General features: G+C 34.8%; 1 protein-coding gene across 3 annotated transcripts; it reads left to right on the plus strand.

The window, feature by feature from the left end:
* Positions 1-1,823: 1,823 nt before the first annotated feature.
* On the plus strand, positions 1,824-27,902 carry LOC136025988 (sex-lethal homolog). Of its 3 annotated transcripts, none has more exons than XM_065702126.1 (6): positions 1,824-1,926; positions 8,332-8,525; positions 18,886-19,061; positions 22,264-22,377; positions 24,668-24,867; positions 27,546-27,902. In XM_065702126.1, the coding sequence occupies exons 2-6, from the start codon at positions 8,349-8,351 to the stop codon at positions 27,806-27,808; spliced, it is 930 nt and encodes a 309-aa protein (XP_065558198.1). In that variant the 5' UTR covers positions 1,824-1,926; positions 8,332-8,348; the 3' UTR covers positions 27,809-27,902. The 3 variants fall into 3 exon arrangements, with proteins under 3 accessions (XP_065558198.1, XP_065558200.1, XP_065558199.1); XM_065702128.1 differs by lacking the exon at positions 27,546-27,902 and adding an exon at positions 26,613-26,797; XM_065702127.1 differs by having other exon boundaries at positions 1,864-1,926; positions 8,304-8,525.

Raw genomic sequence — 27,902 nt, forward strand, 5'->3', positions numbered from 1 at the left:
ATCTGTTAATTTTAAGTCTCTCGTAATTACTCATTTTAATTTATGTTTGTTTTGTTTCGTTTCTTTTCTGTTTGTTTCTAGTCTGCTTGACTTATCATCTAACTTTTTTCTATTTGCTATAGGATTAGAATTGATCATTGCTTATCTTGGAGAGCTTCCTTTTTGAAAAGGTTCATTCAGTTTTTTTTTCTTTTGTTACGAATAAAAATTAAAGAAACAACACTTGAGTACAGACAATTATAAAAAAAAATTAGAGAGAAAACAGCAAACAAATGGCTACACAAAAATATAACAGAAAATCATATGAACCGATTTCAGGAAAAAAAAAATTTGAAGAGAATCAAACTTTGAAATCAAATTCCATTTTTTTCTTAATACAGAGCTTCATAGAAACCATTTATTTAAGATTTTTCACCGCTTAAGTCTAAGCTTATCTGCTAAATTCCTATTCTGTTTTGAACCTCTTGACCGAACTAGAACTTGCAGCATCCGATCACACATATAATACATTTTTTCCAAAGCAAATACGTACTGTCAGTAGGGAAAAGATAATTGGAGATTTAGACCATGGTACATACTCCAAATACCCATTCGATTATATCTTCCTTTATTGAACTAAAATTTGTAGATAATATCCTTAGTGTTTAACCAGTCTACTTGTGAGGATTGAACATACAGAAGAAAGCGAGGATGGGAATGTAATTCTCACCGTACTCGCTGAGGAAGAGAACCGTAAAGTGACTTAATTTAAACTAATCTGTAATAAAGTGCAAGAGCATATGGTGAGCCCTTAATTGAGCTAGAACAATTACAGACACCGAGTTGCGTAGAGGTGGAGTCGCACTTTGTGCTCATTTCTGTGGCGGATTAACGTCCAAAGATTCAGCATAAAATTATGATGCAGGGATTGGGTAATATCTACTGCATTTTTTAAGATCTTCTCCTTGCTTCAGGTTCTGTGCCATTTAAAATCAGGTTGTGTGAATTAAACTACAGACACCAGAACAGCAGTTTTAGGTTAGTAATTGAACTTGAACAATCAAATGAGACAGGATTGGAAAAAATACCATAATTTTGAGATTATTGAATTGTTTTTCCTTCTTCGTGTAATGAAAACAGTAAAACATTAAGTTATCGTATATGTTTTTTTTAAAAAGTTATCTTATATCTACAAGAATTTCTCCCTAAAGATTCGAATTAGCAGTATTGAAAATAGAACTACAATGGTTTGAGAAATGAAATAATCCAAACAAGTGTCTAGATGTTTTATTTTCAATTCCATCTCCTCTATATAGTTTCTACAGCTTTGTCTACCTTATACATGACACAAAATGGTCTTATAATCAAGTTTTGATTCACTTTTAATCTTCATAATAGGACCCGAGGAAGGATAATAACAACTGATGCAAAAGTGCAGCAAAAACTTCCTTTTAGATTTAGCAGGTTCTACCTCTGGACGATTATTCTATAAAAACTTTCTGGTACTGTCGGGTAAACCACAAGGCAGGAGGTCTTTAGATTTAGTAAACTTGAGATTCAAAAACGCCAAGCTTTCACACCTCAGATGAACCGTTTTAAAAAATGCCACACAGCTTTATTTTAACTTGTACCACATAAAGTTATTGGAGACATGGTTAAAACATTTTTGCCTTACTGACAAAGATACAAACAATATTGAGATCTTTTTGGAAATGCAGTTTACATAACTAAAGTCAGAACACATATAGTCAGCTTCCATACTTCAGTGTCCGAACTTGCTCGTAAATAATTTTTTGGATTCTGGATTTGACGTTGAACGTGTATCACCATCTATTTTCTGTGGCATTCTTTCAGAAACCTACTTCATTATTAACTTATGCCCGTTACGGTTTTGATGAAGAAAAGATACTTATTGGGTCACTAGCTCGATTGCTTGAACTACTTTAGGTTTGTATTTTACTTTATACCAGATGAGCAATTTACAAAAGCTCGCAGTTTTTCAGGTAACGTTGTAGGTATCAGTGTACATTTGAGACTGTACACTGGAAACAGTCTAGGCCTATACTTTTGGAAAAAACTTTAAAAGACCATAAAATAGCTTAGTTGACTTGTAGCATATTCCTAAAACACTTCGCCTTCCCTTAACCCCCCTCCGTATATGCAAGTATATAGCCTAAATTATTCATTTCCTATACATATTCTGTTTTTGATTTTTTTTTAACTTTGATTCAATTTGTGGGTTAGCAAAATGCTCAGGAAATATATAATTTGGGCTTTGTGTTAGCATATTAAGGGAGAGAAGGTCACCCCAATCCAATGTACCAGAATCTGATTTATAGATAGGCTTTATCCTTAATAGAGAATACAATCTCAGTGCTTTAATGTTTTCTTTTAATTTTTACATAGTCTAGGCTATTCCTTGGGCTGTGTATGGAATCATCAGGAGGGTGCATTTGCAATTCATTTGCTTATTTTATTTGGTAAAGGTCTATTTTAGGGTTATTGAGAAGGAATCAAGATAGAAAAACAATTCTTACAGAATAGCCTAACTGTAGGCTAGGCAACACATTTTGCATGCAGGTCTGCTATACTTTAACCTCCCCCCCTTAATGTACAGATATGTAGGCTAAATTAGATATTCCTATGTATTCTAATACATCCCTCTTGTTTCAACCTGTGTACCTCCTGTACATTGAATCAACTATGGCAAAACAAGAATGAAGGATGGCAGAATGAATCTGAACATATATAATTTAGGGCTTATATTAGCATGTTTGGGGTTTTTAGAGTAATAAAGTATAGTAGGGCTGTATGCAAAATGTGTTAACAAAAATTATTCTGTATGTTAAGAAGTAAGATTTTTTTTTACCTTAAATTACCTGTCAAGCAAGATAAGGTGGTGATTTTTGTTTAATGTTCCTGTTCATGATGTTCATGAACCCGTTTTTTTCTATGATATATGTATATGTATATGATATAATCTTTATTTGATAATAATCTTTTCAAGAACTTATATAAAAATTGAGGCATTAGAAATTGCACAATAATTTGCAAATTGGGACTTGGAACCACACTAAGGAGGATTTGCCACTCAATAGACAATGGTCAAACAAAAGACACAAGAGGTTCAACTAAACACATGGCTGTCTTCCAAAGAAAAGCATTAGAAATGCTATATCTATATCTAGAGCTTTACTTATGAAAAGGTTATAAAGAATTTTTAAAACCTACTCAGAAGAAATATCTGGGTCATTGAAGGACACTTTATCTGCTGAAATGAATTTGATAAAATGGGGTGGGCTGTACACTTGAACATCATTCAGATTTACAAAAGCTGACAAAAATGCTTAATTAAACACATTAGCCTTTTTCTGATCATTGCTTATTAATTCATCAGTAGCTGTGTCATCAAAAATGCACAAATCAGTTGAGGAATCAGCCTTGTTTCTATTAATATATTTCCAACACTTCTTTTGATACCCTCAAACATTAGTAATGATTGATAATTTGAGTGATTACTGGTTAATGGATAAAGATTGAGTGGCACAATTTCAAGCCCTTTTATATGCACACCACAAATCTTTGTTGTTTTTTTTCACATCCATCTCCTTTGTTTATTTTTATCACTAATATCAAGTACAAATTTTGGCAGCCATCTACTTTCTCTTTTACCTTCTTTATGTAATAACATAGAATGAACCTATCACATGCTTCTTTTATAACCTCTTGAATAAACTCAAAAGCAACATCTACATCTGCAATACTTGACTGAAGCTCCTTAACAATAGAAATGAAATGGATGAAGTCTTGGATTTCCTTGTAATGACCCTTATTGTAATCATGAAATTTGGAACCAGATTTCACCACTGCATTTACATTCATTGTTAGACACACAACTATATGGTTGCTTTTACCTCAAGGTAGCAGCACCTTATGGTATACCATATCATCCAGAGATTTTGTGATCACCAAGTCCAGTACATGGGGACTGGAATCACTTCTGAGTCTTGTGGGATCAACAGCTTGTTGGTACAGAAAACTGTCCTGTAAGGTTTGTACAAGTTTAAATGCAAAATTCTGGTCTTTCCCTGATATAGCTTGAGCTGACCAGTTGGATATTGGGTCCATTGAGGTCACCAAGAAAAAGAATTTTCAAGGAAACAGATGAAAGGTACAACATATAACTCAAAAGACAATCATCATTTAACATACTAAATTTGTTTCTAGATAGGCTTCATTATATGTCCACAATCATCACTTTTTGGGATATCTCCCCCTCCTCCAACTTAATTTCAACACTAATTGCTTCACTTATTTTATTAGTAAACAAAATATCAACTCCTGTACATATCAATTCTGACAAGGACAAAGCATAAATACAAAATCCTCTTTTTGAATGCTTGTGGACAATATTATAACCTCTTAGTTGACAGAAATGTGCTTTGGGGTTGAGGCAGTACTTTGGAAACACCTCAGTCATGGTAACTATATCAAGTTTATGTAAATTTACCAAAGAATACAGTCCATCTAGTTTGTTTGAAAGTATGTCTGCATTTGTATACAACATGGAAAGATAAGTCTTCTATTTCATGCTTAGAGAGGGCTGCTTGTCCCTAATGTTACTTGGAAAAACATTACCATCTAAATGTCTATTTGTACTGGTTACATTGCAGAGTACATCATTCAATGTCCAGTTGCAACCAGATGAGGTGCATAAATCCGATCATTTTTTGGAACTATAGAATTCCCACAACTAACTAAATCAGCTTTGCACTGTGCTTTTTGCATGATTAGAAGATGAGCAGCAGCAAAAGTTTAAAAAGAGTGAAAACAAATGTGAAGGACAATAAAATGTCTGAGGTAACAATAAACAAAATTAATGATCAAAGAAATATGCAGTCAAAAGATAAGTGGAAGCAAGAATTACAACAAGGCAAAGACAAAAGTAAAGAACAAAAAATAACATGGTTATGCAACATGTGACAACAAGGATCACAATGAATTGAAAATGAAAGTAAAAGGCAAAGAAATGTGTGGTTAGAAGATAAGCAACAACAATAATCAGAACATGTCAGTAATGAAAGCAAAGAACAAAGAATTTAGTGGTTAACAGATATTTGAAAGTGAGTATCAGAACATGTCAAAAATGAAAGCAAAGAACTGTGCTGTTACAAGACAAGCTAATGCATGAATCAGAGCAAGTCCAAAATGAAAGTGAAGAAGAAAGAAACATTATGCTAGAATAACAACATCATTGCAATCTTTGATGCCAACATCAAAGCCTCCAAGTCAATCTCAACCATATCAATGAGTGGGCTGAAGAGTGGCTACTGTCATTCAACATCAGCAAATTCTGTATCTTGCACTTTGGATCAAAGGATGAAAACGCAGTGTACTCAATGTGGGATCCTGACAAGTAAACTAGGATTGATCTTCAAACCCACAATGAAGAAAGGGACTTAGATGTACTCGTTGATAATCAGCTCAAGTTTCATTCCCACATAAGGAATGTGGTTTCTAAATCTAACACAGGACTTGCCCTTTAAAGAGATCTATTACAAGCAGATCACCCAAAGTCTTTTTTAAACTTTATAAGGTCATCATAAGACCAAACCTTGACTTTGGAAACTGCATAGCCACTCCCCAATATAAAGGCAACACAAGACTTCTTAAGGGCATGCAGAGGCATGCCACCAAGGTTATAAATGGATATCCAAGACCTCCCCTATGATGAAAGACTAAAAAACTCAAATTACCCACACTGGTGTACCACTGCAGATAAGGTGACATGCTGCTTACCCATAAACTTTCTAATGACACATCTAGTCTCCTCAACCTGAATATGTCCTACCAATCCCATACAAGAGGTCATTCAAAGAAACTTCCTAAATGCCACATGAACACAAGAATGCATAAAAACTTCTTCTCCAAAAGAATTGTCTATGACTGGAATTCCCTTTCCAAGTCTACAGTGTCAGCAACCTCACCTATAACTTTCAAGAAGTCACTGGATAGCAAGTGGTCATGCAGGAACTGGAAATACTGCTGGCAAGATCCAGATCAGTAACAGATGTCAGTCATCATCACTCACAGAGCAACACAGTTCCATTGACCTTATTGCTCTGAAGTGCAAATTAAGGTAACAAACTGTGGTGCAAAACTCAGTACAAACATATAAAGATGCCACAAATGACACAAATGTTAGTTCCAAGCCATTGGGGCCCTTCAAATTGTATTTATTTACTGTGATGTCCCCTACTTTCCCACAGAAAAAGTAGCCAACAAAGTTGAATTAATTGGACATTGTTGCTTGCTTGGTTGAATTGTATTGCCACCTCCCCAAATTCCAAATGAATTGTTTTGCCTTGTTATAGGATGTCACTTGCCCTCTAAAGAGCTCCACAAACAAATGCAAAACTTGAACTCATGTTTGGCTTTAGCTTCATTAAACATAAATAATGAGGGACAACCGTCAATAGTTGTAATGTTTTCAGCTTCAATAGTGCTTATCACAAAATCATTCTAGCACCATGTCCATCACAGACCCATGAATGTTATTTTAAATCATTTTCATATGGCCAAAGAACATCTTTTAAACCATAGGCTCTTGTAATCTTATGGATCTTTTGGAAGGAATATTGCAAGATACAAAAACTATGCCAAAAGTTACATGAAAATGTGAGATTTCAAGGATGATGTAAAACAAGCTGCTACTTCATTGGGGCAACAGTTTCAGATACAAGACAAATGACAGTGAAAATGAATATATAGAAACCTGCCATGTAGCTGTTCCTAGAACTGACAGCCCTATTCTTTATATTTATATATATATATATATATATATATATATATATATATATATATATTTATATATATATATATATATATATATTAAATATTTCAATGCCTTGAATTTTAAGAAAATCTGTATCTATTGTCTGATGTGTCCTTTCACTTGTATAAATCTCTGGTTTTTGGTGTGACTGTGGTTTTGTATAATTGATTTTTTTTTTTTTTTTTTTTTTTTTAGCTTCAAGGCAATAGTTTATCACTAGTTGTCTTTGCTTTCTTTGGAAGGAGTTGAGTTAGGTTAATAAAACTTTCAGGACTGCTTGCAGAAGGTCAACTTTATGCCTTAATGGTCTTTTGGAAGTATTTACTTCTTATGCTTACCCCCCAGAAGGGGATTTACTATAGATGAATTTGGACAAGTTTCTCCTATAAGAGTGATGCTTCCAGAAATGAATCTTGAGCACAAATAAGGCCCAAGGCTATTGCTTTGGGTTTCATAACTCTTCTAAATTTTGGCTTCTTAGGTTTAAACTTCTTTGAGATGTAATATATATTTGAGATATATAATAAATTGAAAATTTAATTAAAAAACCTAATACAGCTTAAAATCTTCAGTTACCTGAAATATTTTACTTAACAATATGCAAGCCTGTTATTTAAGATATTTCTGGGTGAAACCTAGATATTAAGCTTGCCCACCTGATCCTTTGATTATAATACTATTTATGTTGCCAAAGAAGAATCATGGATGATTATAAATGAAATAATTGTCTGCTATCCTATGGCCAGTGTACTTGCAAACAGGAAATTAGTAACTTGCAAATTATAACAAATAAGACAAGAAATCACAAGCTACCTGATTAGATCAAACTGAATACTAAAAATTCAGTTTCTCACTACTTTTTTGTGGGAAGTGGTGCAAAATTAGTTTTTAATTGTTTAGTGTCTAGTAATTGAGAGTCTCTAGACAGGGGAGATTAGTGCAATTCAGGAGATTGCTTATTCTCTCCCAGACAGGGGGAATCAGGGATAATTTATGCCTAGGATTGGTAATAGCAACTCCTGGGAAAAATTTGTAGATTATGGTCCAAAATTTACTATTTATCCTTGCCCCCTCAAAATGAAAACCTGGTAGCTTCTTTTAAAAATGGAATTTTGTATACTGCTGCTTGGGGGCTAACTCTGAAAATATTTTATCAAAATATCTGGATTGTAATCAATAGTGCAATAGCCCTTTACTGCCAGAACATGTTACTGAAAAAATACCAACTTATCAAATCCATGATGTTTTAATAGTTAGGTGGAATAGGTGTGCTTTGGTACACATCCAAATCAAGCACAAGTAGTAAGTAAAAAAGGTGCTTAAATCCTTTTTATGATTTTTATTTATTTCACATCTTGCATAATTTTTTTCTTCAGTTGCCTGCCTTTCCTTCTTTACACCTTTTATCAATGTTTTTTACAATGTTATTTTATGTCATTTATATTTCTAGTAATGTTTTATTTTCTTATTTTTATTGTTGCTGATGCAGGCAATTTTTTTTTAATTTGTTTCATAAGGAGCCTTGAAGTATTCCATGATGGCTACTTATGGTGATGCAAATGGACCTACTGCTCAGGAAATTGAAGACCATAATGCAAAAACTAATTTGATTATCAACTATTTACCACAAACATTTGTTGATGCTGACTTACGTAGAATGTTTTCTTCTATTGGTGAAGTTACAAATGCAAAAGTCATGAGAGACAAGAAGGTTAGATTTTTTTGTTCAATTTTTATTTAGGTTTTTTTTCACTTAGCTCCTTTTTTACATAATTTTGGTCAAGTAATGAATCACCTTTAATGTTGAATAATAGTTGGCTGTTCACAACATGAGTGGTCAATATTAAAACCTGCAGAATTATTCTGAAAACTTGTGCAAATCTGTTTGAGAATGTGAGAAATTTAAAATAGCATTAATTTGGACATTATTGACTAAAGTGCATATATTGTAACATTATCCTTGATTATCCAGATTTGAACACATCCCCATTCCTTCCCCCTCAAAGTGACTAACTACAGAAAGCTTTTTTCTATAGTTTTATGACTTTACCTTTTCTTAGTAACAGTAACATTTGGTATCATGGGGGTGCAAAAAAGCAATACATTTCTATTTTTAAAATGTTATTAATCTTAATTGTGACTAAAATTCTTCAGGGTAAAAATTTAGAAATCAAATTTTTATTTGTATCAAAATTTCAATGTAAGATCTGTAATCAGAGATTCTACAATGGGCATCATAGGGAAAGCTCTGCTTAAAATGTAATAGAAGTTGTTTTGTCTATAGTTAGATATAACAGATAAAACAAATTGTATATTTTAATTTTTCTTTTTTTTTCTTTAAGCCAGTTGCCATGGCAACATGTATTTGATACAGAATGTAGGTTGATACAGAATATAGGTAAAAAAAAATTTATGCTAGAGAATCTCAAAAACTTTCAATGCATTTTGACTTGGATAACAAGAACTACCACCTGAGTTATAGAATGTGATCAATTTATTTTTGATAGTGCTAAATATCTCAAAAGGAAGGGGACAGAAGTAAAAGAAACATCTCAGTTATTGTACAGGATTACCAATTCATCTTGATAGCACTGGACAACTAAAATATGAAGTACAAAAACACACAACAAGGCCAAATGAAGTGGCATTATTTCACCACTTCAATTTTTTCTTACTATGTTTCTTATTCTCTGTTGGTTAGTCCGTTAATGATTAAACATAAGGTATTTTAACTAAATCTGCTTAATTTCTTTCTCTTTTTCCTTCATTTTCTTTGCAAATTTGGAGGTAAGTTTTTTTATGTTATCTATTAGCCTTGTTAGGGTTTCTTTTCATTTATAACAAAAAGACATTATTGCTTTGGAATAGTAAAAATAACAAAAATACATTCTCGCTTTGAAAGGGTCAAAATAATCCAAACCATATTCAATATAAAATCCAAAGAATATGAGTCACATCTTATTTTGCATCCTCCTTTAAGTATATGGATTATATCCCTAACTATAAAAGCTTTATCTTGAAGAAGTGTAATGAAACAAAATTAAAACTTTCTATGAACCTTTTTGTTTCAACCTGTCACACTTAATGTTTTTTCACTTTATATGTCTTATTTGAGGACATTTTCTTTGTCAATAGACTCCAGCTATAGGCAAATTCTTTGTCAGAACCAAGTAATCTACCATGGAGTATGCAGTATGACTTCAGGAGAAAAATCCGGTATCAGACTGCCTCATAGTGCAATAGCTAGAATAGACAAGGTATTCTGTCTGAGCAATGTCATAGCTTCTTTCTTTTGATACCATATTGAGAAGGCTTGCTATCATTTTTAGGTAAGGGTCTTTTATGCAAACAGAGTGCTTGGGACAAGATAAATTGTTTACTGAAAATCTTTTTATATTGTTTTTTACTAGGAGCTTCCCATAATGGTGTCACATAAAAGTAATACCCAATGATTGCTGAAGTGCCTCAATAAAGTATATCTGGGTCAACTCTTTTTCTTGCTTATTAACAAGTCCGTTGCCAATCTAGTATATAATTAAATAAAAAAACAAGTTTTTTTAAATGAAAGTAAGGAGCGACATTAAAACTTCAAACGAACAGAAATTACTCCGTATATGAAAGGGGCTTTTCCTCCTCGACACCCCGCTCCTTACGCTAAAGTTTTTATTGTTTTAAAAAGTAGAGTTGCGAGAAAGAATCAAACTTTAGCGCAAGGAGCGGGGTGTCGAGGAGGAAAAGCCCCTTTCATATACGGAGTAATTTCTGTTCGTTTTAATTTTTAATGTCGCTCCTTACTTTCATTTAAAAAAACTTGTTTTTTTATTTAATTTCTGAAAGTTTTTGAATTAATGCATGTCTGATTTTGGCTCTCCGTACATAAATTATAAAAATGAAATTTGCATATTAATTCTTTTTTTGGCTAAATGGCTTTCTCTTAGTTTTGATCAGACGATTTTGAGAAATAAGGGGTGGGGAAGGAGGTCTAGTTGCCCTCCAATTTTTCGGTTACTTAAAAAGGCAACTAGATCTTTTATTTTTAACGAACGTTTTTATTAGTAATAAAAAATACGTAACTTAAGAATTAACTTACGTAACAAACTTTTATATTCTTATATTTTTGATTATATATATGAGGGGGTTGGTCCCCTCGTTAATACCTCGCTCTTCACACTAAATCTTGTTTTATCCCAATTATTTAAGAATGACCCCTGAATCAGAAAGGCCGTAGAATAAATAGTTGAAATTATTTTAAAAAATGTTAGCATAAAGAGCGAAGTATTTATCTCCTCCTAAATGCCTCGCTCTTTATGCTAGAGTATTTTTAGAACCCCTCATATGCGTAATAATCTCTGTTCGTTTTAAGTTTTAATGCTTCTCCTTACTTTCAATTGAAAAAACTTTTTCATGTTTACATTTTCATTGTTTTTTTTATAGTAATGCTAGAAAGTCCTGCGCCCTTTTCATTGAATTTCTCTTCCCCCATGAAATATTCCTCCAAGGAAAGATCCTCTCATGTAGCCTCCTCCCCTGAACCCCACACCCAAACCAAAAAAATCCCCCTGATAACGTCGGTACACTTCCCAGTAACCATTACTGTATGTAAACATTGGTCAAAGTTTGTAACTTGCAGCCCCTCCCCCAGGGACTGTGGGGGGTACTTCATCCCCAAAGACATAGTTATTATGGTTTTCGACTATGCGGAACAAAATGGCTATCTCAAAATTTTGATCCGTTGACTTTGGGGAAAAAATGAGCGTGGGAGGGGGCCTAGGTGCCCTCCAATTTTTTTGGTCACTTAAAAAGGGCACTAGAACTTTTCATTTCCGTTAGAATGAGCCCTTTTGCAACACTCTAGGACCACTTGGTCGATACGATGACCCCTGGAAAAAAAAACAACAAAAAAACAAATAAACACGCACCCGTGATTTGTCTTCTGGCAAAAAATACGAAATTCCACATTTTTGTAGATTGGACCTTGAAATTTTTTCCTTAGGGGGTTCTCTGATACGCTGAATGCGATGGTGTAATTTTCGTTAAGATCCTATGACTTTTAGGGGGTGTTACCCCCTATTTTCCAAAATAAGGCAAATTTTCTCAGGCTCGTAACTTTTGATGACAAAGACTAAATTTGATGAAACTTATATATTTAAAATCAGCATAAAAATCCGATTCTTTTGATATATCTTTTAGCATCGAAATTCCGTTTTTTAGAGTTTCGTTTACTATTGAGCCGGGTCGCTCCTTACTACAGTTCGTTACCACGAACTGTTTGATTTTCTTCTTTTTACAACATAAAAACCAATGTCAAAATTTAGAACAATGGTTGTCCCATCAAAATCTATTTCAAGCTTGAGGTTCATTTCGAGGGTGGAGGCTTGAGTGAGGGCGTTGCAAGTCGTTGCCAACCCAAAAAGGGCAAAACAATTTCTTAGGAGTTGAACAGCCCAAATTAAGAATCGCCAATTTTTCATTTTTAGAGGTGGACTTTTTTGTTAGGGCTGAGTCCTTATGTCTTCTAGGGTTGCATTCTCCTCATATGGCTATTGGTCTAACCACTTGGATAAAGCTTGTCATATGTTTCTTGAAAACCGGGTTGCATTATGCATTTCAAAAACCATGTTCCGTGTAGCTATGTTGTACCTTTGCGTCTTCTAGCTGATTCAATCACATATTTTAGGGCAAGCCATTGCCTCTAAAGCTGTTGGGATGACATTGATCCTGGAGGCACGATTTTTTCTACTTTTTGACATTTTAGAACAAAATAAGGTCTCAAAAGTTTTAGTATTTGTCATCCCTAGAGGTATATTTCTTAGAACTTCTGAGTGTTTTCAACAAAAAGGTCATCTCAAAGCTACGATCGGGTGTCTTGGAGGGGGGAGGCTACAGAGGGACTGATGTGAAAAAAGAATGTGGTAATTAGAAAACGATAAAGGAGAGGCTTGGTTACCATCAGTTACTTTGACTCTTAAAAAGGGGACTATAATATTTATTTTATAATCAAATGAGTCCCTTCCAAAGTTTCTATGACCAGTCCTTCAGTATGAAGTGGCTGGAGAAAAAATAATAAATTCAAGAATATGGCTCTTTACTACTGGCAATGATGAAAGTTTATGATGACAGAAGGTTTTCTGGTAGGAACAAGGCATCAAAATCTAAGGATTTTTGATCAATTTATGTATTGCATCACTAGGCATTTGCCAAACTTTTTTTCTACACATCTTGGAGTGACACATTTAACTATAAATATCTCCACTTAAATCTGTGTAAAACAAAGCTCCTGGTAGTACTTACCCCCCCCCTCCATGCCATACTTTTTAGGAATTTTCCTGGCAGTGTTCATGATGTCCCCAGTTCTTTCTCTGTTATGCCGGTAAGAACATCAGTGTATTCTTATGTGATGCATAGAAAATATGCTCTTGTAAATGGGGGGGGGGGGGAACTGTTACTCTTTAGCACCTATATTACAGACTTACTCCAAAAAAATTCTGGGAATAAGGAGTTTAGAGACTAATTTTTAATCCCACTCTCCCAGCTATTTCTGTATTTATCGGTAGGCTCACTATGAGTTTGAAAATTTTGGTTGCATTTTTTAGCCTTAGTGTCTTCTCCCCTTACCCACACAAGGAACCCTAGGACTCCGTTATAAAAGGTGATCCGCAATGATACACTACTCTCTATAATTTTGTCAAGCTTTGATTGGATGAAATCTGTTAAATGAACCTTGAAAATCGATATCTTGTATTAACCCTTAATTTTTTTTTACCAATAAGTGAGTCTTTCAGAAGGAGTGTACCACCGCAGGGCATAATGGCTTCTGAAATTGGGAAGCTTAATAGATTTTTGATAATCCAAACCAATTGGTTATCTTAGAATCTGCACTCGATAGCTGTTTGACCCTTTTTGGGTCAAAATTAGTTACAGCACAAGACGGCCCAAAGTACCACTTCTTGCGTGTCTCTTTGCTACTTCAAAATAGCACCGTGACTTTTTGTTTCCACTCTCGCCCTCTAGTATTTTAGGACCATGAGTTTAAATTGATAAGTCGTGGTGAAAGCAAAAGAACCAAATAAACACAAATCATTGATCTCAAACTTTAACATTTTTGTAGGTAGAAGCTTAAAACCTCTGCTATAGAGTATTCTGATATGCCAAATTTGATTGTCTAATTTTCATCGAGATCACCTCCCTTTTCGGGAGTGTTTTCCCTTTTTATAAATCAGGCAAGTGTTCTCCCGGCTTGTAAATTTTGGTTACGTAATTCTGAACTTCATCGATCTTAAATACTCAGAATCACCATAAAAAGCCAATCATATGATGTATAAGCCTATGTTACTATGAATGTCCGAAATTCCCTTTTCTCTGCTTGGATTTAATCAGCTTTGTCAGTCTTATTCAAGGTTTGATGGTAAAAGTTAGGTTAGGCTAAGTTAGATATTAAATTTTAAAAATGGGGGGGGGGGGGTCAGCGTTTACCTTCCCAAAAATCCTCCCCTCTGGAAAACACCCCACGTGGAAAATTTGTTCTTGACAAACCTTTTGGTCTTTGAACGTTTCTGGTCTTGACAAAATTTAGCATAATCACTAATATCAATTAGCTTGACGGAATGCAATAATAGTCAAAATAAAAAGGTAATTTAGTCCAACTTATGATGTCATATTTGATCCCAATGTTTGCAAATAGGTAATCTAAAGATTTTGCTATTCTAAATCATTGGTTTTTGATCAACCCTCCTTGTTTGTTTTAGACCCACTATTAAATAGTTCGTGGTAACGAACTGTAATAAGGAGCGACCTGGCTCAATAGTAACCGAAACTTTTAGAAAACGGAATTTTGGTACCAATAGTTACATCAAAAGAATTGCATTTTAATGCTGATTTTAAATATATAAGTTTCATCAAGTTTAGTCTTACCCTTCAAAAGTTACGAGCCTGAGAAAATTTGCGAAAATCACACCATTAGATTTAGCGTATCAGAGGACCCAACTGTAGAATTTTCAAGCTCCTTCCTACAAAAATGTGGAATTTTGCATTTTTTGCCAGAAGACAGATCATGGTTGCGTGTTTATTTGTCGTTGTTTTTTTCCCCCTAGAGGTGATCGTATCGACCCAGTGGTCCTAGAATGTCGCGAGAGGGCGCATTATAACGGAAATTAAGAGTTCTAGTGCCCTTTTTAAGTGACCAAAAGGATTGGAGGACACCTAGGCCCCCAGGCACAGTTTTCCCCCAAAGTCATCGGATCAAAATTCTAAGATAGCCATTCTGTTTGGCTTAGTCGAAAACCTAATAACTATGTCTTTGAGGACGACTTAATCCCCCACAGTCCCCGGGGGAGGGGCTGCAAGTTACCAACTTTGACCATTGTTTACATGTAGTAATGGTTATTATAAAGTGTACAGACATTTTCTGGGGTAGTTTTTCCCTGAGGGGAAAAGGAGGGAAGAGAATTTCCATGAAGCGGGCGGGATTTTCTATCATTATTTAAAAAAGAAACAATGAGAAACTAAATAAAGATTTTTTTTTCACCTGGAAGTAATGAGTAGCATTAAAACTTAAAACGAACATGAAATATTACGTATATAAGGGGGTTCGTCTCCTCCACAATACCTTGCTCTTTATGCTAAAGTATTTTTAGTAATTTCAACTATTTATTCCACTGTCTTTGTGATTCAGGGGTCATTCTTAAAGATTTGGGATGAAATTCAAGCTTTAATGTACAGAGTGAGGTATTGACGAGGGGGCAAACCCCCTCATATACGTAATAAGAATACACAAATATAGAAGTTCGTTACGTAAGTTAATTCGTAAGGTACGTATGTTTATTACAGACAAAAACGTTCGTACAAAAAAAATAAAAAAATCTAGTTGCAATTTAAGTAACCAAAAATTGGAGGGCAACTAGGCATCCTCGCCACCCCTTTTTTTTTATCAAAATCGTCCGATCAAGACTAAGAGAAAACTATTTAGCAAAAAAAAATAATGCACAAATTTCGTTTTAATTATTCATGTGCGGTGAGCCAAAATCAAAACATGCATTAACTCAAAAATGTTCAGGAATTAAATAAAAAAACTAAGTTTTTTAACTGCAAGTAAGGAGCGACATTAAAACATAAAACGAACAAAAATTATTCCGTATATGAAAGGGGTTCTCCCCTCCGCAACGCCTTGCTCTTTACGCTAAAGTTTTTGTTATTGTTTTAAAGAGTAGAGTTGTGACAAAGAGTCTAACTTTAGCGTAAAGAACGGGGCGTTGCGGAGGGGAGAACCCCTTTCATATACGGAATAATTTCTGTTTGTTTTAAGTTTTAATGTCACTTCTTACTTGCAGGTAAAAAAAAACAACCTATGGACCATTCCTCATTCCTATTTAATTTTTATAGGTTTTACACGTTTCCAATGTAATTTCTTAAATTACTTTCTAAATTACGCAATAGCACAAATATCGTTTTATTCTTTAGTTTTGAATCGCATTTTCGTTATCTGTTCGAAGTGATTTTTACTGTTTCTTGTTCCTTGCCTTTTCATTTAACAGTTGGGAGTCATTTGTCATCTTTAGTAGCTTAGCATGTGTCTCAAACAGAGCCGTGCTAGCCAAGTGGCTAGTTGGGCTAAATTTGAGCCTATCTGTCCGCTGGGACAGGGTTTCAAATCCGGCGTAGCTGGTTATTTGAATTGAAAGGGGGCCAGTAGCGGGACTCTGTAAGCTAGGCTTGAATCGACCCAGAATGATGGGTACCTACCCAGATAACGGGTATCAAGAGAAATCTGGGTACCTACCCAGATAACGGGTATCAAGAGAAATCTGGGGAGGTATGCAGGAAGAGCAGGACCTTCTGTAGTGTATGTCTTTTATTTTAGTTACTCAGAGTCAACTGTCGTATTTTGCAATTTTGCATGCGTCATAGATACAAAAAACGATACAACCACTCCTGGGGGGAGGGAAATTATATAATTTACACTGTGGAAATGTGCTTAAAAATATGCCGTTGTTCACATTATTTTGCTTTCTAGATTAATTCTTTTTACGAATTTTCGAAAACTTTTGACTTACTAGATGACATAGTTAGTTTTTTGTTAGTCTTTTGACTTACTAGATGACATAGTTAGTTTTTTTTTATACCAGAGATCATCAAACTTCTTATCACGAGTTACTGGTAGTTTAGGGGGATTTTCAGACGGAACTCTGACATTGACTCTTTCTCTTAACTCTACATTTTAAAACAGTAAAAAACTTTAGCGTAAAGATCGGGGCGTTGAGAAGGAAAAGCCCCTTTCATATACGGAGTAATTTCTGTTCGTTTTAAGTTTTAATGTCGCTCCTTACTTTCATTTAAAAAACTTGTTTTTTTTATTTAATTTCTGAACGTTTTTGAATCAATGCATGTTTTGATTTTGGCTCTTCGCAGAGGAATAATTAAAACAAAATTGGTATATTTTTTTTTTGGCTAAATGGCTTTCTCATAATTTTGATCGAATGGTTTTGAGAAAAAAGAGCGGGGGAGGAAGCCTAGTTACCCTCCGATTTTCGGTTAATTAAAAAGGCAACTAGAACTTTAAATTTTTTACGAATCTTTTTATAAGTAAAAGATATACGTAACTTATAAATTAGCTTACGTAAAGAACTTTTGTATTCTTATGTTTTATTACATATATGAGGGGGTTTGCCCCCTCGTCAGTACCTCGCTCTTTACACTAAAGCTTAAATTTTGTCCCAATTCATTAAGATTGACCCCTGAATCACAAAAGCCGCAGAATAAATAGTTGAAATTACAAAAAATACTTTGGCGTAAAGAGCGAGGTATTAGGAGGAGGTGAGCCCCTCATATGGGTTATAATTTCTGTTCGTTTTAAGTTTTAATGCTGCTGCTTACTTCCAGCTGAAAAAAAACTTTTTCATTGTTTTTCTTAAGTAATGCTAGTAAATCCTGCGCTCCCTTCATGGAAATTTTCTCCCCCCATGACAAATTCCTCAATGGAAAGTTCCCCCAGCATATTCCCCTCTTCTCAATCCTTGCCTCCAACCAAAAAATCCTCCTGAAAACGCCTGTACACTTCCCAATAACCATTACCATATGTAAGCACTGGTCAAAGTTTTGAACTTGTAACCCCTCCCACGGGGACTGTGGGGGAGTCAGTCGTCTCCAAAGACATAGTTATAAGGTTTTTCAACTACGCTGAATAAAATGGCTATGTCAGAATTTTGATCCGTTGATTTTGGGAAAATAATTAGCGTGGGAGGGGGCCTAGGTGCCCTCCAGTTTTTTTGGTCACTTAAAAAGGGCACTAGAACTTTTCATTTCCGTTAGAATGAGCCCTCTCGCAACATTTTAGGACAACTGGGTCGATACGATCACCCCTGGGAAAAAAAAACAAATAAACACGCATCTGTAATCTACCTTCTGGCAAAAAATATAAAATTCCACATTTTTGTAGATAGGAGCTTGAAACTTCTACAGTAGGGTTCTCTGATACGCTGAATCTGATGGTGTGATTTTCGTTAAGATTCTTTGACTTTTAGGGGGTGTTTCCCCCTATTTTCTAAAATAACGCACATTTTCTCAGGCTCGTAACTTTTGATGGGTAAAACTAAACTTGATGAAACATATATATTTAAAATCAGCATTAAAATGCGATTCTTTTGATGTAGCCATTGGTACCAAAATTCCATTTTTTAGACTTTTGGTTACTATTGAGCCGGGTCGCTCCTTACTACAGTTCGTTACCATACTGCAATAATAAATATTCTGTGACATTTGATTTTTTACAGCTGAGGATACAACATATGGTTCAATAGTTATTCGACTGGCCATGTCTGTGGCTTCTAGAACAACTTAAATACTCATGTATGCACGTAACATGAGTTAAGTGGGAGAGACCTAATTTCTGCCATTCCTCTTTCTTTCAATAGGATGTGATTATATAACCGTTTTTATTTCCTTTGTAACAAACAAATGGTACTTTTTGGTGACTCGTGCAGATAAGTCCAGGCAGTATGACTGGCAGTCTAACCTAATTTCTGCCATTCCTCTGCCAGCTGGATGTGCTCACTTAATTGATTTTGTTTCTTTTGTAGACTGGTTATAGCTATGGATTTGGATTTGTTAACTACTCTAATATTGATGATGCTAAAAGAGCGATTGAAGGATTGAACGGACTGGAAGTCCAAGGAAAGAGGATCAAAGTTTCGTATGCTCGTCCTCCTGGTGATGATAGAAAGGATACTAATCTTTATGTGACACATCTACCCAAGTGAGCAAATTTGTTTTACTCCTTTTTAATTAGTACTTCAAATGGCAAATCTGTTCTGTCCACTAATATATTTTGTAAATGTCAATAACAAGACTTTTCCATTAAAAAGAAGTTTGAAGTTGGTTTTAAGATGTATATTTTGAACAAGATATTTGTACTTAGAGGAGAGCGGTGCAAAAAATATGACTTTATTTTTAATATTCCCCCCTCCTTCTTAAGGGTTAGGCATGTATTGAATAACTACAACATTTTTGGTTTTGATTGTTTGTCACATATTCCGGGGCGTAGATATGGTATTTTTATGGGGGGGGGAGAGGGGTGCTATAGAAGTAGGTGCTATTCAAGCAGTAGTAAAGGAAGTAACTATTTAACAAACAGGCTACTTGTTGAATTTAAAAACATTAATGCATTATAAACAATAAACACATTAAACAATCGTAAATATAAGCGGTGGTGCTCAGTTTTTACTAAAATTGTCAGCAATGAGCTGTTGTAGACGACAGTAGTACATCGTAAACAAGCTTTCGGGTGGGGGAAGGTGAATGTCGTATAAACTCGGCCCTTTTTTCAATCAGATTCACCACTAATGCTGCATTCCATATCCCCCTTCATTTCCCCCAACTCCCAGCACAGGATGCTCAATTTCATAATTGAACGAATCTCTATTCTAATTGCCCCGGGTACTGTGCTATTCATTAGAAATTACTTCGTATATGAAAGGGCTGCTTCCTCATCAACACCCCGCTCTACGCTAAAGTTTGACTATTTCTCTTAATTCTACTTTTTAAAACAGTAAAAACTGTAGCGTAAAGAGCGGGGCGTTGATGAGGAAGCAGCCCTTTCATATACGAAGTAATTTCTGTTCGTTTTAAGTTTTAATGTCGCTCCTTACTTCCCGTTAAAAAACTTGTTTCTTTTATTTAATTTCTGAACTTTTTTGAATCAATGCATGTTTTGATTTTGGCTTTCCGCAGATGAATAGTTAAAACGAAATTTGTATATTTATTTTTTTGGCTAATTGGCTTTCTCGTAATTTTGATTGAGTGATTTCAAGAAAAAAAGGAGCAGGGGAGGAGGCCTAGGTGCCCTCTGATTTTTTGGTTACTTAAAAAGGCAACTAGAAGTTTTAATTTTTTAAGAATGTTTATTAGTAAAAGATATACGTAACTTACAAATTAGCTTACGTAACGAACTTCTGTATTCTCATGTTTTTATTACGTGTATGAAGGGATTCAACCCCTCGTCAGTACCTCACTCTTTACACTAAAGCTTAAATCTTGTCCCAATTTCTTAAGAATGACCCCTGAATCACAAAAGCCGTAGAATAAATGGTTGAAATTACTAAAAATGCTTTAGCGTAAAGAGCGAGGTATTAGGAGGAGGTGATCTCATCATACACGTAATAATTTCTGTTCGTTTCATTTTTTAATGCTTCTCCTTACTTTCAGTTGAAAATAACTTTTTCATATTTATTATTTCATTGTTTTTTTTGTTTTTTTTTAAATAATGCTAGAAAATCCTGCTCTCCCTTCATGAAACTTTTCTTCCCCCATAACAAATTCCTCCAAGGAAAGTTCCCCCAACACATCCCCCTCTTATCAACCCCCCCCCCCCCCGCCAAACCTAAAAATCCCCCAGAAAACGTCTGTACTCTTCCAAATAACCATTACTATATGTAAGCACCGGTCAAAGTTTGTAACTTATGGCCCCTCCCACGGGGACTGTGGGGGAGTAAATCGTCCCCGAAAACGTAGTTATATGGTTTTTTGACTACGCTGAATAAAATGGCTATCTCAAAATTTTGCTCCGGTGACTTTGGGAAAATAATTAGCATGGGAGGGGGCCTAGGTGTCCTCCAATTTTTGGTCACTTAAAAAGGGCACTAGAACTTTTCATTTCAGTTAGAATGAGCCCTCTCGCAAGATTCTTGGACCACTGGATCGATACGATCACCCCTGGGAAAAACAAACAAATAAACACGCACCCGTGATCTGCCTTCTGGCAAATAATACAAAATTCCTCATTTTTGTAGATAGGAGCTGGAAACTTCTTCATTAGGGTTCTCTGATACGCTAAATCTAATGGTGTGATTTTCGTTTAAATTCTATGACTTTTAGTGGTTGTTTCCCCCTATTTTGTAAAATAAGGCAAATTTTCTCAGGCTCGTAACTTTTGATGGGTAAGATTAAACTTGATGAAACTTAAAATCAGCATTAAAATGTGATTCTTTTGATATAGCTATTGGTATCAAAATTTTATTTTTTAGAGTTTTGGTTACTATTGAGCTGGGTCGCTCTTTACTACAGTTCGTTACCACAAACTGTTTGAAAATGAGCAGGGATTATTAAGAAAAACATTATCTGCTCAAAAGAGCAAATTTGAAACTGAAAACGAGCAACAGTTTTAAAGCTACTTAATAAATTACAGTTTTTTCCCAAATTATTGGGGGGAGCAACTGCCCCGCTCCCTCAACGATGCCACTGCACATATTAGAAGAACAAAAAGAAATATAGTTATGCTTAGGCACATTCAAATAGTGGAGCGGGTGGGCGGGGGAGACTTGTCGAAACGGTAAATCAAAGGCGTATGGTCTATTGGTGACAGGAAAAAAATATCACACTTATGGTTTAGGGTAGTGCCTCCCATGGTGATGTGTGTCCGAAACTATAAGAAGTGTATGACCAGGGCCATGAAAAAAAAGTATCGAAACAACATTTTGGAAGATGTGGAAATCATCTTGAAATTGTAAAACTTCAGTATAGTTTTGAGAAGAGTAGGGGTCTCCTTGGTGCCACCTTTGCCATAATTATTCTAAGATTTATGTGAAGAGGTTGTCAATTCAGAAATTTTTAACTTGAAATAAGAGTTAGTTTTGAAAAGCTTGTGTCAACACTTAATTTGTTCCCAGCTATTGCCAGCTATAGCCTGTCTGTATCTTCAGACAGATTCAAATTACATATAGATAAACTGTTGTTCTAAGTTACAATTTTTTCTGATTTAGAAAAATTGTGTCTTAAATATTTAATACAATCACTCTGCAGTGAATTTTGCGGTTGGCAGTTTAGTATGTTCAACTTGAACAAGCTCAAATTACGGACAGGGTACATACTTATGCGACCCCGTTATCGTGCGTAATCTTGATTTTATTCCTAAGTTAGACTGTAGTGTAAGCTGGCAATAATTGAAAGTTTTATTTTTCTAGGAATATGACGGATGCTGAATTTGCCAAGTTGTTTGAGCCATATGGCAGCATAATTCAGTCCAATTTACTCCGTGATAAGAACACTGGACTTTCAAGAGGCGTTGGATTTGTTAGGTTGGTTGGTTTCTTACTCTTCCTTTATGCAAGGGAACCTTTGTTTGATTTTGTACAATTTCTTCATTATGCTAGTTTATTTTATATAATGATCATCCTAAAAAAAAGTATTGACTACTTTTAAGTTTTTTGAATAAGAATATAAATTATAACAATTAGAACGATTTGATTATTATTCTACGAATGAATTTACTGAGAGAGCTTTTAAGCTATAAATTAATTATATTCTTATCTGTTGCTTGAAAATTTGCCGAAATGGCAGACACTGAATAATGTGGGAGATGACAATTGAGTTGTTGTGTAGCTAGTGTAAGCCAAAGTCGACCCAGCTCTAAATGGGTACATGGAGAAATCTGGGGAAGGTAAGCAGGAAGGGTGTGTGAAAGCACGGGATGGTTGGCCCCCAACCCCCCATTGCACTTCCTGGCTGAAGGGCCGTGAAAAGGAGATCAGCACCGCCGGTTTGGACCTTAAGGGTCTAGGGCAGTCTTTACTTACTTAAGTGTAAAAACCAGGTTGAAGGCGTTTTTATATAGCTTGACAGTTTGATTCGCGTGCTATTTTGAATAATTTATAGTGAAAATATACGCGAAAAATAAAACCCAGTCAAGATTGGTAATTACCTTCCTGGGTTAGAAAATTTATGATATTGTACTCTTTATTTTTGCCTTAAAAACACACTAATATTGATGAAATTTGAACGATTGAAAGGAAATTGCTCATGCCCGGCATATGAGCCGTGGAAGGTTTTTGATTCCCCCACCCCATCCTAGATTTCTTCGATTGGGACTTCCAATTACATCTTGCATTTGTCGCTTAAGTTTCTCTTTAAGTTTCTTCTCAGTCAAAGTTATGTCCCCGTAGAATATCACTTCTTACCTCAAAAAGCTTCTTGCATTCGTAGCCGATTAAGCGTGAATGCAAGGGGCTACTGTCCCCTCCCTAAGTTTGAAAAGTATTACGATTGTCCTGAATTAATCTTATTTCTCATGGGATCACCTGTTCAGGGATTAGAGATTAAGGCCTTCTGATACCATAAATGATCACCCTATCTCGTCCATTGTTATTTTTTTTTAGTTTGCGTGTTTAAACTATTTATAGTCAGTGTAAATGTACCTGTGTAGCTTTGACAAGAGATCCGAAAAACCGAGATCTCCCAAAAAAATCTTAGAAAAACTATCTAACTTCTCCTGTTTTGTTTCAGAGACAGGGAAGTTCGTATTTAATGAAACTTACATCATGAGAAAGCGTGAATTTTGTGGTTTTTATTGAGCGGTGCAGAATTGTATTTTATAGTTCTGAGAATGACACTCCCTAAAAATATTGTGGTACACCAGCTTGGAAAACATTAAAAATCAGTTGAAAAAGAAGTATTGTTTAATAATTTGACAATTATGGAAGGTTTCTGCTGTGCTAACCGCCTTGATTAGAATATTTGCCGACACAGATATGTTTTATTTATGCTGTATGTGCATTGAAGAGACCGAGTTTTTGTACAATTAGTAAGAGATTATAGATTTTCATCTCTGCGAAACTTCTACCTTTTTAAGTTTGAGTTTCCAAAACTAACACTCGTTGTTCTATACAGTATCTTTCCATTACTATACACCACCAACATTCAGCTGGAAAACAAAACGACAGTATCAAAGAGGTATGTATGGAAAGAATCGGCCTATTTTGCTGACTCAAAATGTATAAGATTCATTAAGTTTAGTTTTACCCATCGACGGCTACAAGTCTGAGAATATTTGCCTGATATTCGTAAAAATGGGAACACCTCCTAAAAGTCAAGATATATTAATGATAATCACGCCAACAGATTCAGCGTATCAGAGAACCATACCGTAGGTTTCAAGCTAACATCTTAAAAATTTCGAATTTTGCAATTTTTTTTGCCAAAAGACAGATCATGGATGTGTGTTTATTTGTTTTTTTTTTTAGGGGTGATCGTTTACCTTGTGTTTGCTTTTATTTCATAAAAAGTTATATCAGTTGCTCAGTATGTCAGACAAACCAGGGCTAGCAGCCCGTATGGGTTCTGTTGCTTTTTACTTAATTTGCTGTTTTCTTCAAATAACAAAATTATAAGTAATTCTTAGATTTTACTTTTATCATTTGGTGAAAAATAATGCATTCAATTATGGAATAATTTTATCCATAAAAAATTGGTAGTTTTTACTTTTTTTTTCCCTCTGGTTTGTTCTTGTTGAACGGTTTCACTAATTTTTTCTTCCGGAACAGTAAGTGTGATAGCAAATATTATCATTCAATACGAATGCCCTTTTTCCAGATACGATAATAAAGATGAGGCAGCCTATGCCATCCAATCTCTTGACGGTACAATGTTGCCAAATGCTTTACAGCCACTTAGTGTCAAGATTGCCGAAGAGCACGGAAAAATGAAGGCCTCCTATTTTGCCGGCATGCAAGCGGGAAAAACAATGGCAATGGGTCATGAATATGGAGGATACGGAGGATATGCCACAGGAGGTAATATGCTTCGGTATATTAATTGAAACGAATGGAAGAGTGTGTTTACCTCTTTGTTTGTGGCATTTCCTTTAGTGAACATGTACTCACTGCTCATATTTTCAGAGGTTCTTAGGAGGGAAGGGTGACGACTATCATCAAAGATGGAAACAAAATTATCAGTATACAGTATTACATTGAAGGCTTCCTCAAATAACGAATATCCAATGAATTTACTCTGAAATTTTTACTTTATAAAAAGAGGGCTACGGAAAATTTTACAATCAAAATTTTAAACATTTTCTTTTTAGAATTCAATTAGACTCAGGTTCGCATCAGAACTTGCTTGAAAAACATTCTCTGGGCTCAAATTCATCAGAAGAAAAATGAGAGCTCAAGGTTCATTGATTCAGCCAAAATTTGAACAAAGGGAAATTTCAGCATCGTATCTCTGCGTCAGGCTATGGCCATGAATGCAAGAAGAGGAAAAAACTCAATCAAATGAAAGATAAAACATAAAAATGACGAATTTTCTTCCACTATACATTATAAGTTGTTAACCTAGAATGAAGTGCCATGCACAGCAAACAATATCAATATGCCTCTCCAACTTGCCCTCGGAGATATCCATCCGAGGTCAGTCATAAAAAAATAGTAACAATAATAAGAAAGAATAAAAAAAATATAATAAACAAAAATAACAAAACGAACAATTAAAAAGACAACGAAAAAATTTCCTACAGAAGTCAAAATAATTCACATCTTTTTGGTAAAAAAAAACATGGTACTTTTTGGTAACTCATTTAGATAAGTCCAGGCAGTAAGAATGGCAGTCCGAATAGTGTGAAGTCTAACCGAATTGACAGGGTGATTAGGGTGAAATATTTCCAGGATGGCATAATCTATTCGGTCTGTTGACAGAGTGACAGTCCAAAAATTGGTGTATTATGTAGTTTTATGACTAGGGTAAGTCTCTTATCCTTTCTAAAGGCTTAAATTAATGTACCATTAAATTGGACTTTCATGCAAATAATGGGATTCTACTTATTTTTGTCCATAATTTTTGTTAAGGGTTTGCTCCCAAAAACTAGATTTATTAAGGGTTGTTGTGTGAGGAAACGCACTTATCGAGTTATTAACCATAAAATTTACATTTAGTCGGTAAAGCCTCCGTGGAATGTCTCACAATAAATAAATCGGGGGTTCAGAAAATGCATCGTTATATTTTAAAATTGATTATCCATTGAAAATAGCGGATGTTAAAGTATTAGTTAAGGGACGACCAAGTACAATATCTATAGTAGTATATCAATGAGGATACTGTATTCAACTAACTGAAAGGCTTTTTACAGATCAACCACTGCAGACAAAAAGCTAAAAATTTAATTTGTGTGGCTAAATACAAATATATTTGTCAAGTGTACATGATAATGGGTGCTTGAGATATTAGTTAGATAACCAAATTGTCTAATATATTGCTATGTATTGCTTTTTTATTGTAAATTATGCCATTTTTTATACGTACTGTGGTATAAACTGAGAGTATAAGAGGGAAAACTACACCATGTTATTGGAACCACGGAATCCCACTATGTATTGTTTTTCTGATAGGCAGTGTAATTGATAAGGAATAATTTATGTAAAATAAAGAAAGAGTTTTGGATTTCTTTGTGCTGTAGTATTAATACAGTACCAAACCTGTATTGAATTTTCATATATTAAGCGCTTCTAAGAAAAAGTTAGTAAAAGGCAAGGATTTTTTTCAGAATATGGGGGGTGGGCTGTAAATCCCCCTCCTGGTTATGGTATGGCAAATTCCAACTGGTAGAAGGTATTGGCGTTGGTCATTCTGAAGACCAAATAATATAGCAGTGGAAGAAATCGTTGGTGTATCAAATTTTGTTGCTATTCGTTTTTTACTGTGATTAAATAAAAGCATGTCTCTAGGTAATTATTATCAGTGAGGTGGATGGGTTGTTGGAAAGTTGTAATTATAGACAGCGAAAGCTAAACTAAAATTATAGATAAGAAAGCTTTTTATTATAATTATAAAGAAAGCTTGAATTAAAATTATAGACAGCGAAAGCTGTTTTAATATTGACTAGCTTGGGTGAGTAATACCTTTCCAATTCCTAGCACAGATCAATTATTGTCAAAGGTTTAATACAAAATTTTAAACTTGACAATACCAGTGTCAAGTCGTATGGATATAAAATTATAAGGTCATAGTTTCCTGGAATGTTAAAAAAAACTGTTTATTTATAGACCACTTTAGAAAATCAATGGCACTTGCAGAGTAAATTGGATGGACTCATCTCCTAATTTCCGAACCATCGTCCATGATTTCAAAATGTTCACACTAAATTAATACATTTTCTGGTAAATAAAGATTAGAAAGTTCATTTTTGTTGAAGAACGGCCACTTCGTCACGTTGAGTATTAATATGAACTAGTTATGAAGTTTCCGTGGAATCAATGATGATAGTAAAAGAAAAGATGCCCAAAAAAGGTTCATTTTTTTGTAATATATTACCAAGGAGGTAATTGAACTTGTTTATGGATGGGAAAGCCATAACTCATATTGGAATAGAATGACACCATATAAGGTGTAGTAAACTTAGAAAAACAGATAGTTTCATCATCAGTATCAACACATTATTCTTTTTTTTTTAATAAAAAAAAAATGCTTGATTTAATAGGTTACAATGGATATAACGGTGGCTATGGAAGCTATGATGTATCTGGCTACTCTTCCAATATTCACCGACAGCGTATGCCAATTTCTGGGGCACGGCCTGGTCTTATGGGTCCAAGGCCATCCAACCCGATGTCTGGAATGCCACGTCCACCCCCAATTCCTGCTGGTGGACCAATGAAATCTAGGATGCAAAATCAGAAGAGATACAACCCCATGGGAAATTGGGATGCTACTGGGGCTGAAGGGTCCTGGGGTCTGGAATAATCTTGAAGTTTCTTGTTCACCTATAAGTTAAGGAACTTTTCAATGTTTGATTCAGTTTATGTATTACGGAATAAACAAAATTGTTTTGTATAAA

This window comes from Artemia franciscana, chromosome 4 (genome assembly GCF_032884065.1).
Source record: "Artemia franciscana chromosome 4, ASM3288406v1, whole genome shotgun sequence".
NCBI classification, from domain to species: domain Eukaryota; kingdom Metazoa; phylum Arthropoda; class Branchiopoda; order Anostraca; family Artemiidae; genus Artemia; species Artemia franciscana.